The sequence below is a fragment of the Notamacropus eugenii genome, chromosome 2, assembly GCF_028372415.1.
Source record: "Notamacropus eugenii isolate mMacEug1 chromosome 2, mMacEug1.pri_v2, whole genome shotgun sequence".
NCBI classification, from domain to species: domain Eukaryota; kingdom Metazoa; phylum Chordata; class Mammalia; order Diprotodontia; family Macropodidae; genus Notamacropus; species Notamacropus eugenii.
Window position 1 is genome coordinate 437,792,775 of NC_092873.1, and position 13,012 is coordinate 437,805,786.

General features: G+C 39.2%; 1 protein-coding gene across 9 annotated transcripts in view; it reads right to left on the reverse strand.

The window, feature by feature from the left end:
- The window catches only part of PPP1R12B (protein phosphatase 1 regulatory subunit 12B), a 262,789-nt gene that overhangs the window by 98,221 nt on the left and 151,556 nt on the right, over window positions 1–13,012 (reverse strand). For all 9 annotated transcript variants that reach the window (XM_072648190.1, XM_072648188.1, XM_072648189.1 and 6 more), the window contains one exon: window positions 5,243–5,333. In XM_072648190.1, the coding sequence (XP_072504291.1) occupies window positions 5,243–5,333 (91 nt within the window). The remainder of the gene's footprint in view (window positions 1–5,242; window positions 5,334–13,012) is intronic.

The window sequence follows — 13,012 nt, forward strand, 5'->3', positions numbered from 1 at the left end:
CCCATAAATAAATCCCTCCCACAAAGATGAGTGACTTTGGGCTGTTGAAAGGCAAAACTCAACTAGAATTAAAACCTCAGGCTCCTGAAGAAGAGCAAATGGCTCCTTCAATGAAGACAACTAAGCTGAGAAGGGCTGACACAAGGCCTTGAGGCAAGAGTGCAAAGCATTCAGGTCTGTGTCCTCAACAGTTGAGAGTCAATACCTTGGTTCTTCCAACTCTCCTTCCCAGGAAATACATTACTATAGGCAGCTGCCTGTCACAACAGTACTTAGTCCATGGTCAGTTGCTCTCAGAATCATCATTAGAACAGCCCTAGTGATCCCAAAGGTGACAGAGATATAGAGATTCCACAGCTGCCAACAGGAGATAGAAGCAAGAGCCTCATTTTTCTCTGAGAGAAAGTGAGGCCTAGGGAAGAAAAAATTCAAACTCAAGGCAAAAATAGGAAAAGGGCTGAGATTTCAAATGGAGGCTTTCTACAGCACCAGGTTTCCTCCAGAGACTTGTTAATCAATAATTATTTAAGTGCCTACCATCTTTGCTGGGTACCAGGGAAACAAAACAAAAGGCAACACTATCTACCTGCACAGAATTTATGTTCTAATGGGGAAACAATAAACATATAATTACAAATGGAATAAAGATAACGAGAATAAATACAAACAGATACAAGGTATTTGAGAGGAAGAGCATTAAAAGCCAGGAGGATCAGGAAGGACATCACGTAGATAAAACATAAATGGTGTTTGAGCTGTGTGGGAAGAAAGATAGAATTCTCTTCTTTCAAAGGCAAAGTTTAAAAGATAGCACATTACAGGTGGGGTGGATCACCATTACAATGGCACAAAGATGGGAGATGGGGCTCAACGTACCAAGAACAAACAGAAGGCCAGCTTGGCTGGATTGTAACGTGAGAAGAGAAGCAATATACATGGTGTTCCAAAAACCTTAGTGCAATTTTAAGTTATTAAATTCATTAAAACTACACCAAGACTTCTAGGGCTCCTATAACATAAGGCTAGAGAGATTGGCTTTAAAGAGCTTTAAAACCTAACAAAAGAGTATATTTTAGCCTAAAAGCCACGAGAAGCCTAGGAGCCACTGGGATTTATTGAGAAGGGGCAACCCATAATCAGACTTTTGTTTTAGGGTTATCATCTTGGTAGCTCTGTAGAGGACACACTGGAGTGAAGAATGACTTGAGGTAGGAAGCCAAAGCAATAGTCCAGGCAGGAGAAGATAAGGAACTGAACTAAAGTGGTAGTCATGGCAGCAGAGAGAAGAGGGAAGACTTGAGGAATGTTGTGGCAGTAAAAATGGCAAGTTTTTGGCACCTGAAATGTGGAGTAAGAGAGTGAGGAGTAAGCATAACCCATGGTTTTGAACTTGAAAGATTGGCAGAATTGTATCACATTTGATAGAAAAAGGTAAATCTGGAAGAGGAGTGGGCTTAGGGAAAAAGAGAAGTTTTGTTTTGGACGTGTTGAATTGGAGAGGGGCCAAAGCTCAAGGAAGACAGTAGGCTGAATACATAGACCTGGGTATCATCTGCTTAGAGATCATCATTAAACCCACAGGTTCTGATAAGGTCTCCAAGCAAGTATGTATATAGAGAGAAAAGGGCCCAGGACAGACTCTTCAGAAACACTTCAAATCAGGAAGTATGATATGGAAAAGTCAGCAAAAGAGACACAAAGAACAGTCAAGCAGGTAGGAGACACAGTAGAGAGAGCAATAGAAGTCTTTACAATTCCAAGAAAGTCTCCAGGAGGAGAAAGTGGTCAACAGTGTTAAAGGATGCAAAAAAGATCAAGAAAGATAAGGACTGAAAAAGAGACTATCCTATTTGGCAATTAAGAGATCACGGGTAATTTTGAAAAGGCCAATTTCAGTTGAGTGATTAGTTCAAAAGCTAAAATGTTGAGGCCTGAGATAGGAATAAGGAGTGGCAGTACAGGCAATGGCTATAAATAGCTTTCTCTAGGAGTTTGGCTATGAAAGACAAGGAAAAAAACAGGATGATCGACTGAAGGGAAGGTAGGACTGTTAAGCTTTGAACAGACTTAGGTGTATTTGGAAGATGCTACTCCTCTCCTCTAAAGTCTTCACCAGATCCCTGTTGATTCAGGGATAAAACACCAGCTCCTCGGTTTTGTTTTTAAAGCCTCCCACAATTTAGCTTTAATCTTGCTATTTCATTTCATGCACTTTATGTCCTCTCCTGACTATTCTCCGAATTGGCATTCCATCTTCTGCCTCTGCTCCTTGGAACAAGAAGTTTCCCTTGCGCAGAATATACTTCCTCCTCCCCTCCACCTCTTAGAATCCCTGCTTCCTTCAAGTATCAGCTTAAGTAACACCACTTCCTCAAACCCTTCTTATTCCACAAGTTGCTAGAGCTCTTCCTCTCCTCAGATTATCTTGTTTTTATGTATCTTTTGCTCTCATACTGATGAGAGCAATATGCTCTGAGAAACTGCAACATTCATATTAACTCTCCCTCAAACCCCCTAGCCATTCAGTTCCTTAACCTACTCATTTCCTTAAGCTACAATCTTGTCACTACCCACAAATGAACCACTTCCAAGTTCAAGAATTCAAACATCCCCTTGTCTGACCACAATCTAGTGGCTTCTGCCTCTCCCTCTGCTTTCCTTTATAAAACTCTACTCTTTGTCCACACCATGACCTTTGATCCCTTGACTTTCACAGGTCATTTCCCTTGCAGTCAACATTCTCTTCTCTTTTCTGTCTTGACCCATTGGTGAACCAGTTCAACTTAACACTGTCCTCTTGAGTCCCTGGCTCCCTTATCACATGGTTGATTGTGTCCTGCCAAGCCTCATTCTTGGATCACTCCCACTATCTACCACTTTCAGCCTATACACATCCTGTTAAATGTAGGTGAAGAAAATCACACAAATTACTGTCCACTACAAATTTATGTTACATAACCTCAACTGGGCCTTCACTGCCATTACACAATCCTACTTTACCTTCCTTATTAACTCACCATCCCACTCTCTAAAGTGGCTCTTCCAAACATTTTCGTCCCTCTGCAAACTTCCCATGGCTCTCCCTGCCCCTAATCTCTCAACTGACAACCTTACCTCATGTTTTACAGAAAAAAACTGAGGCCATTTGCTCTGAACTCCCTCTTTTCTCCTCTTCCTCATCTCATATCACTCAGATGCCTTCTGCCCCATCTCCTCTTTTACCCTTGTCACATGAAGAGGTGGTCTTACGCCTTTCCAAGACCCAGCTCTCTAGTTGCACAAGCAATCTCATTCCATCCTTCTTACACCTCACTCCCAGATACACTATTCTTTGATCCTGTGACACTGGCCCCACGCTGTTTCTCACACAAGATACTCCATCTCTAGGCTCTGGGCATAATCTCTGACTGTCCTCCAAGCCTGGAAAGCTCTTCCTTCTCATCTCTGCCTATTGGCTTTTCTTCGAGTCAACTAAAAACCCATTTTCTACAGGAAGGTTTTTCCAACCCTGCTAATTCTAGTGCCTTCCTTCTCTGCATTATTTTCTATTCATCCTGTCTAGAGCTTGATGACTTCCACATTAGACTGCACACCCCTTGAGAGCAGGAACTGTCTTTCCCCTCCTTTTGTATCCACACCTAGAACAGTGTTTGGCACACAACAGGTTCTTATTATGCACATGCTGCTTTCCAAGTAGAATGGAAAACCTACACATAGGTTAGTAAACACAAAATAAATTGAAGGGGAGGAAAGGGAGGATAACAACAATAAGAATAGCTCCCATTTCTAGAGTGCCCCAGGTTTGCAAAGCAATTAACCAATATTACCTCACTTGATTCACATAACAACCCTGAAAGGTAGGTGCTATTATTATCACCATTTTACAATACAAGAAACTGAGGCAGACAAAGGATAAGTGACTTGCCCAGGGTTACATAGTTACTAAACATCTGAGACCAGATTTGAACTCAGGTATTCCTGCCTCTGGTCCAGGGCTCTATCCACTGTACCACCTTGCTGATCCTTTGGAGGAAGCTTCCTGGAGGAGACTGCACTTGAAAGAACCTCAAAGGAAGATAAGGATTTTGAGAGGCAGAGTGAGGAAGAGGCAGCTTGAGCAAATGCATGGAGGCAGGTTCTAAGAATAGCTAGCAGTCCAATTTGACTGAATTATAAAGTGTGTAAGGGGAAACTGCATAAAATGGGCTGAAAAGGTAGGTGGTTTGAAGCCAGAGTATGAAAACCTTTAACTGATAGCTGAAGAGCTTGTATTTTTCCTTCAGTCAACAGAAGGAGAGCTATGTAGATAAACTTTAGGACGATTATATGGAAGATGAAGTAGAGAATGGAGAGACTGAAAATATGAGAGGATCGATGAAAAGCCTACAAATATCTACTGGTTCTGAATGAAAGTGGCAGCTCTGTGACTGGAGAGAAGAGGATGGGTGTAAACATTATTGTGGAGTAAGAATTACTGAGATTTGGTAAATGATGCAACACGGAAGTTGCAGGAGAAAGAAGAGTCATACATAATTTGGGTTACTGAGAAGACAGCATGCTCTCAACACAAACAGGAAAAGTTTTTGGTAGTTGCCTATTGCTTCTAGAGCAAAATAAAAAGGCATTCAAAGCCCTGCACAATTTGACTTCCACTTCCATAGCACATCACGTCCTTTAATACAATGTACAATTTAGCCAAAATGATGTTTTAGCCATTCCAAGGACTTAATATTGCAACATGCCTTTGGCACAGGTTGTCCCCCGCACCTGGAAAACACTTTCTCTTCACTTCTGTCTCAGAATTTCTATCTTCCTTTAAGATTTGGTTCAAGTGGTCCCTCCTTTGGAAAGTCTTTTCTGATTTCCTGACCCAGTTCTTAGTGCTCTTTCTTCTTAAGTTGTTTAGATTTACTTATCTGGGAACATATTGTAAGCCCTCCTAGAAAACAGGAACAATTTTCATTTTTGTCTTTTTAGTGCCTTGACCACAGCAGATATCTAATACACGGTTACATAACCGAGTTTCAGGGGTCATATGTCAATGGTCAGATTCCAATACCACACTGGAAGGTAACAGCTTCTGAACAGTAAAGAGGTTCTATCAAGTACCTACTTCACAATTTGCTACTTCACTTACATATAACACAAACGAATAAGTTAGAAGAAGAAAGAGTCAAAGGTATGTAAGTGGGGAGACAGACAGAAGAGTTAGTCTCTTGCTTGTTGGTTTGACTTGATTCACCTGGGTAGACCTCCGAGTCTGCCGGGCTTGTCTGGAACGGGCTTTCCTCTGGGACTCTGCTTCCTCGTCCCGTACAGGTGTTAAATATGACCTGATGGGGAATTAAACATCAGCATTAGAATACCAGTATCTTGCTATGCTTGTAGAATCACATGTATTTCATTATCAATCAATCCATCAACAAGCATATATTAAGTACCTACTATCCACCAGGCAATGTTTCCTTCAAAAATTGGCTCAAATATCATTTTTCTACATGAAACCTCCCCCCATTAAATTTCTTTTTATTATTTTATTATTTATTTAAACTAAATTTTATGTAAATTAAACTAAATAAATTTTATTATTTATTTAAACTAAAATTATTAGTTTTCTACCCCTGCATTTAGCATTAATTTGATTATGTTAATAATCAATTAACATAATCGATTCATTATGTCTAGACTGCGTACATACTTCTATATGCACATGTTGTCTTCCCCAAAAGAAGGTAAGGTCTTTTTGGGTAGGATCTATTTCATCTTTGTCTTTGTGTCCCAGCACACTGCCTGGTAGGCAAGACAGTAGGCACTTAATAGATACTTGTTAATTGTGAATGACTTTAGGAGTCAAACAAGAGTTTAAATACTAAACACAATAGGGAATCACCAGAATTTACCAAGTGGGAGAGTTCTTCAGTCAGAAATCAATCTGGCAGCTGTGCAGAGGGTGAGAGTGAGGAGAGTCAGAGGAACCAACTGTTAGGAAACTATTGCAACAACTGCAGCAAAAAGTGAGGGCCACTTGAGGGATATGTGAGAGATGTTGTGGTGGTAGAAATGACAAAATCTGATGATTAATTGCACATGTGGACTAAGGGAGAATAAAAAGTCAAAGATGATGCTGAGGTTGTGGATCTGAGTGACTGTAAAAATGTTGGTGTCACTGACAAAAATAGGGATGTTTGGAAGAGGGGTGAGTTTTGAGGAAAGACAGAGTTCTATTTTGACATCTTGAATTTGAGATGCCTATGGGGCACCCAGTTTTAAAAGTAGGAGATGAAGAATTGGAGCTCAGGGAAGAGCCTAGGACTGATATATAGATCTGGAGCTATCTATATATATAGATAACAATTAAACCAGTGGGAGCTAATGAGATCACCAAGTGAGAAAGAAGACAGAGAGGACAGTTCCTTGAGGTATATCCAAACTTAAGGGGTGTGACATGAATGATTATACAGTAAAGGAGACCAAGAAAAGAAGAGTCATATTGAAAAGAAGAGAGCCTACAGTAAGCAGGGTTACAAAAACCAAAGAAAAGTAACCCAGAGGAAAGTAACCCAGAAGAGAGGGTGGTCCATGTTAAATGCTATAAAGAGGTCCAAAAAAAAATTAATACAGAGAAAAGGCCATTAGATTTAGCACTGAAGAGATCATTAGTAGTTTTGGAGCAGGCTGTTTCAGTTAAGTGATGAAGTAAGAAGCCAGATTACCACTGGCTGAGAAAAGAGTGAGAAGGGAGGAAGTAGAGATAATAAATGTAGACAGTTTTATCAAGGAGTTTAGATATGAAAAGGAAGAAAGACATGGAATGATAGTGTGAGAGGATGATAGGGTCTGGTGAGGGTTTTTAAGGTTAATGAAGACTTAGAAATGTTTGTGCGAAGCAGGGAAGAATTCAATAGATAAGGAAAAGACTGCAGGATAGAGAGGAAAGGGGTTGACTATGGTGGAAACTGTTGTACCAGATGGAAGGTAAACAACGGTACATGTAGAGGGAATGACCTTGGCAAGAAGGAGAGTCATCTCTTCATCAGAAATTGGGGCAAAGTAGAAGAGAATGGAAAGTAATGTTAAAAGATGAATAAAAAGGGAGAGGAGGAGCTCATGGTAAATGGTGGCCCTTTTCTCAGTAAAGTGTGAGGCTAGATAAATCAAGAAGGTTTGGAACACTCTAAAAGGGATGGGATAGGGAATCAATTAAGGAGTAAAAGTATAGCTAGTTTTGTTGTAACATTTGTACTTAAAATGTGAATTTGCTCCAAAGTGATTTATATATTAGAGAACATTTTGAGCATAATGTGAATTTCAAATTTGCTTCTGTGTAATTTCTTCCATTAGAAACAGCAAGTATGCAGAAAAATGCATACTTTACAAGCTAAACCCTTCCAACCTCCACTTCCAGGTCTTTGTCAAGGCAAAGTGACACATTTATCTTCTGGTGCAACAGGAGATGTGTGTGGAGGAATGCTGGTCCAAATCACCCCCAGCTCCTTCCACCATGCCCTCAGGCTCAGGTTTCGGCTTGCCCAACTTGCTCCAGAAGCTCACCTAGGGACACAAGCTGAGCAACAGCCTGAGGCTAAGCTCAAGGCCAGGACAAGTCATTATTTATTGTTGTTTGTTCTTCATTTTGAAAAGGACCAATGACATTACCGGTGATATCTTGACTCATGCATGAATTGGATTTAAGTGAAACAGAGTTGCACAAAGTCATCAGCCTCACTTTTGCTTGCAGTGTCACCGGAGTACAATGGCAAGATAAAAGACTGGCAATGGCCCAGAATGCTGTGGATGACCTTGGCATCTTAGATGTCTGACCAAGCTCTAAGTGCTCCGCAGTGACTGCTTCAGTCACTTTCTTGGCCATTAGAACAAAATATTCTCACCCACCCATTCCACCAATTATTTACTGCATTACTTACACAGTCTTTAACCTTCTAACATGTACAAAATTAGTTTGTATTTTTTTTAAATTAGATTTCCATTTTTTTAATGTATCACTAACAAAGTGTTCAGAGATATGCCCCTATCCCCATTAAGCTCTGTGGCTTTTACCATGAGATTTTACATATTTTGGAAAGGCATAAAGAAAACTCCATGTATTCTCTTCTTGTGGCTAGGGACAGTTGAAATTAGATTACATAAATCTGCAGCAGTCCCTGTCAACAGAGTTGCATGACTTTTTCCACCTTGGTTCAACCATACATTAGCTGGGATGAAGAAAATGGTGAGAGTAATTCAGGGTTAAAGTCTGGTATGGTGTAAAATCGAGAAAAAGAAGAAAGTGAGTTTTGATTTAAGATAATGGTTTGGAACAGTATTGAGGGGTAGAGGGAAGACAAAAAAAATCACACAATATGATCCAAGAAAGGAATTTCAGAGTTTCTGATTGTAAAAGTAGAATACTTATGGGTAATGTTGAGATAAGGTGGAGAAGAGAGTGGATTGTAAAAGATGAGAAGATTTTGAAATGGGTACATTGGAGTATTTGAGGAAAAAACAATATGTATTTAGATGTTTCCTAGTAGAAGAGCAGGAGTTAGGGTGAAAAACTATGAAACATATGCTGAACTCCTTGGGAAAGGAGGTAGATTATAAAAGAAGGAGAGAAGTCTGAGTGACAGAGGCAAAGGGAGACTATGAAAGTAGCAGTGAGGAACCATGAGTATTACAATTCCTTTCTCTAGAACTAGCGTGTCAGGGGGCATGAAGAAAGCGCAGCCAGTGTTAGAGAGGACGGTTAGGAATGCACTGTCTTCTGAAGGAAGGCAGGTCTGCATGAGTGACAGAAGATGGAAGAAGTAACAGGCTTAAGGTCACCTTGTAGATACATCATAGCCCTGCAAAAAGAATTCAGATCCTTGAAATCAAGCACGGCATTTCCTAGATAGGCTTTATCTCACAAATCAATCACTGCTCCTAGAGAGGAGTCCAACAGAGGGATGATACTGTCCTGAATTTCCTTCCAGATACAGAATCTGTCCATTTCAGGGTAAGAATCATAGTTTCTATCACCACATGTTCTTGCGGTTTCCCCATTTATCTATATATTTCATTATTCCTCATGGTGACACAAAGTGGAATACAACTTAATTCATGATACAGAAACAAAAACTTTTAAATTATGCCAAAGCTACCAACATTCCACTGCTAAACCTTCTGGCATCCCAACCAAACCATATTTCCAGTCAACTCCCTTAAGTTTACTATTAAACAATGACATGGGTAGAGACTGAAGGGATTTAACTCTGATATCTACTGATTTTCTTTCTGCTTTCTCTTTGGCTCCTTCCTTTCCTTCACACACATATGCACACATACGGACACATTTCTTTACTCCCTTGTCCTAATGATGCTTCACTTTACCAAGTTCCACCAATGAATTATTCTCACCATATGCTCCCTCTATTCCTATTAATGTACTGCTGAACAGTGCTAGAGAAAGTAATGTACCTGTGCTGATTGAGACCAGAGCTTACACACGTTTGCCAGTGTACATATGTGTTAATTTTGTTTGTAGAAGGTCAGGAACACATCTTCTCTGCATTTGCTATGATTCTAACTGTGCTATTTAGTCAATAGGTACTCAACATTTTACTCTGAAAAATTAAGTCTGTCCTCACAGTTTGACACTATCTTTTCTCTCTACAAATTACAGTCATCCTTAATACAGCCAAGCATAGGAAAAAGGTGAAGTAATACAATTCTGTCTTAAAAGACTGCACACAATATTTTAGGACTTGAGGAATGAATAGTAACAATAAATAAGAGGACATGGGTTTCAGGACTCTGTGGTGATGACTTGGGCAAAGACTTACTGCTATATAGAACTCATGTCTCCTAATAATCTAGTCTACCTAAATTAGCTTTTGATAGGAAACTCTCAAAAACTTTTCAATTTGGAAAAGTTTCACTTTCCAAGAAAATAACTTCCACTCCAGTACGTAAGAATGCTCTGAGGAAAAAGGAGAAGAAGGAAAATAACACTAGGGGAGATTAATATTGCCACATTGGAATATAAAAGGATAAGGGGTCTCTTATGGAGACAAAGACTCATTCTTATAATAGGGGTCAAGAAATCCTATTCCCTTTTTTCTCTCATACAAGGAAAGGAAGAAACCTTTTAGGTACAATTTTTAGAAGATGAGAAACATATCACATAAAACATATAACAAACAACTCTACTGAGACTACCAAGAACATGAATTGGTATAGGCAATGTGGAAAGTACTTTGGAATTATGCCTCCCTCCCCCACAAATTACTAAATTATGCATATCCTTGCACCCAGTGATACTTCTATCATGTCTAAATCTGAAAGAGATCAAAGAAAGAGGAAAAGATTCTATGTGTACAAAATTATTTATGGCTGCTCTTTTTGTGGTGGCAAAGAACTGGAAACCAGTGGGTGCCTCTTAATTGGGGAATGTCCGAACAAATTATGGCATAGGAATGTAATGGAATAATACAACTGTGTTACAAGCAATAACAAAGGGGGCAGTTTCAGAGAAATCTAGGAAAAATTTTAAGAAGTGATACAGAGTGAGAAGTGAGCATAACGAGGAAAAACATTTATACTACAACAACACTGTAAAAACAAACAATTGTGAAAGACTTAAGAACTCTGATTCAATGCAATGCTGAACCATGATTCCAGAGGCATGATGAAAAGTGCCACTCACCTCCTAATAGAGAGATGACAGATTAAATACGCAGAACGAAATAAACAATTATTGACCTGACCAATGTGGGGATGCTTGTATGCCTATGTCTAATTGTCATGAGAGTTGTTTTTCTTTTTTTTCCATTGGGGGAAGAGAAGGATTGACAAGGAAAGAAAATAAATGCTTGTTAAAGAAAAACATTAATTTAAAAAAATACATAGCAACTAATTTAAATTAAATCAGATAGGCTGTAGGTGAGATAAAATTTAGATAAGACAGTCCCTGCCTTCATAAAGTTGAATTCCCAAAAAAGAGATGTCAAACACGATACACTCTACCACCATAACTCTACAATGCACAAAAATATACTAAGTTAAAGAGGTGGCAACAAAAAGCTATGTGAAGTCTGATAAGAAAGATTAGGGAAGGATTCCCAGAGGGGGCAGCATTTGACTTTGACAATTGAGAATGTCTAGGAATTCAACTGGAAAGCCCGGGAAGCACATTTCAGAGAAAAAGACTAGTGTGAGCAAAGACAGGAAGGCTGGAGATTCATAGAATCTACAAGATGAAAGAAAACTCAGAGGTCTTCCAATCTGACTAGGACCTCAGTAGGTATATTTCTAAAACAACATTCTTAATGAGCAACCAACCAATCTTTACTTGAAGGTCCCCACTGAGAGAAAACCTACTACTTAAAAAATAAAAAGAAAGATATCTTGTTTTTTATACCACAGACATTTTTAAAAATAGAATGCCTCCCCAGGCCATACCAAACTTGAACAGTTCAATACAAACAATGATCCAGTAAGCGTTTGACAATGTCTGCAACATTTTGATTCCTGGTCCCACTGTATGCCATGATCTGTTTTTCTGAAGAAAGTTTAATGACTAAAATGACTCGGGGTCTGGCCACCTTTTGGTGTTGTTTTCATTTATGAGATGGCAAAATGGGGCTGGGTGCTGGACATGTGATTTCACTGACAAAGGAAACTCCCAGATGAGGAAAATTCTCCAACTTACGGTCTGAGCGAGCTACCTAGAACAATGCGGGGTTCCACTAATTGCCTAGGTTCACACAAACTATTCCTTACTGCACGATAATATTTGATTACATCTAAACTTCCCATTCTGCTCAACCAGCCATTCCCCATCAATTCTAACCACTTTGTTTCCAATTCTTAGCCACCACAAAAACAGTAGTTGTGAATATCTAGTGTACATTACATCTGTCTGAAATCCTTGGGCCACATGCACAGCAGTAGGATTGCTGGAGCAAGGAGCATGAGCACTTTCAGTCACCATTCTCTGGAGGTGGGCCACAACCAGCTGAAACTGGCTCTCAAGAGCTGACTGCTAAATTTTCAGTGTGAGCATTTACATTTCAGAAACTGGCAAGTGCTATACATCAAGACTTAATAGATTATTTTGTTGACTGTCGAGCCTTAAGAAATTGATCAAGAAAATGTTAATAAGGTAGATTAAACTTTAAGGCACACTGCGCATACTTTTTTTTCTTAGGGAGTTGGTTGATAAACATTTACTGGTATGCTGTTCCTTTTCTCTCATAGTTTCAGAATAATTTCCAAAAGAGTAGGACTAACTAACTTACCAAGAGTATGTTACTGGTATCCTGCTCCCCATAACCTCTTCAACCTTGATTAGTACCATTTTTTGTCTTCAATTCATCAATCAATAAGCATTTTTAAGTACTATATTTGTTTAAATTTTATTGATGCCTTTTAAAAAATACCATAGCTGTTTCCTGCTATATCCCATTCACAGAGAACTTCCCTATATAACAAAGAAAAACTGTTAAATAAAACTGAGACACAACTGTAAAAGAAAGAGAATTTCTACCAATGTGTTTCTTCTTCTTCTTCTTCTTCATCATCATCATCATCATCATCATCATCATCATCATCATCATCATCATCATCATCATCATCATCATCCAGCTGGCATCTCTCTAGTACTTTAAGGTTGGCAAAGTACTTTAAATATGCTATCATATCTGAAAAACTCAATTATTATCCTTCCCTTAAACCCTTCCCTTCTTCCAAACTTCCCCATTTCTACTGAGAGCCCCACCATCCTTCTAGTCTCACGTTCACAATCTTGGCATGATTCTGGATTCTTCACTCTATCTCCTTCCATGTATCTAACTAGCTTGCCATGTATCTAAAAAATCTTGCCATTTCTATCTTCATGTCATTTCTCACACACATTTACCACCTGAGGTCAGGCCCTCATCATCTCTTATCTAGATGACAGACTATTACCACAGCCTCAAGTCTCTCACTATTCCAGTCCATAACACCCATTGATATCAAAGTAATTTTCCCA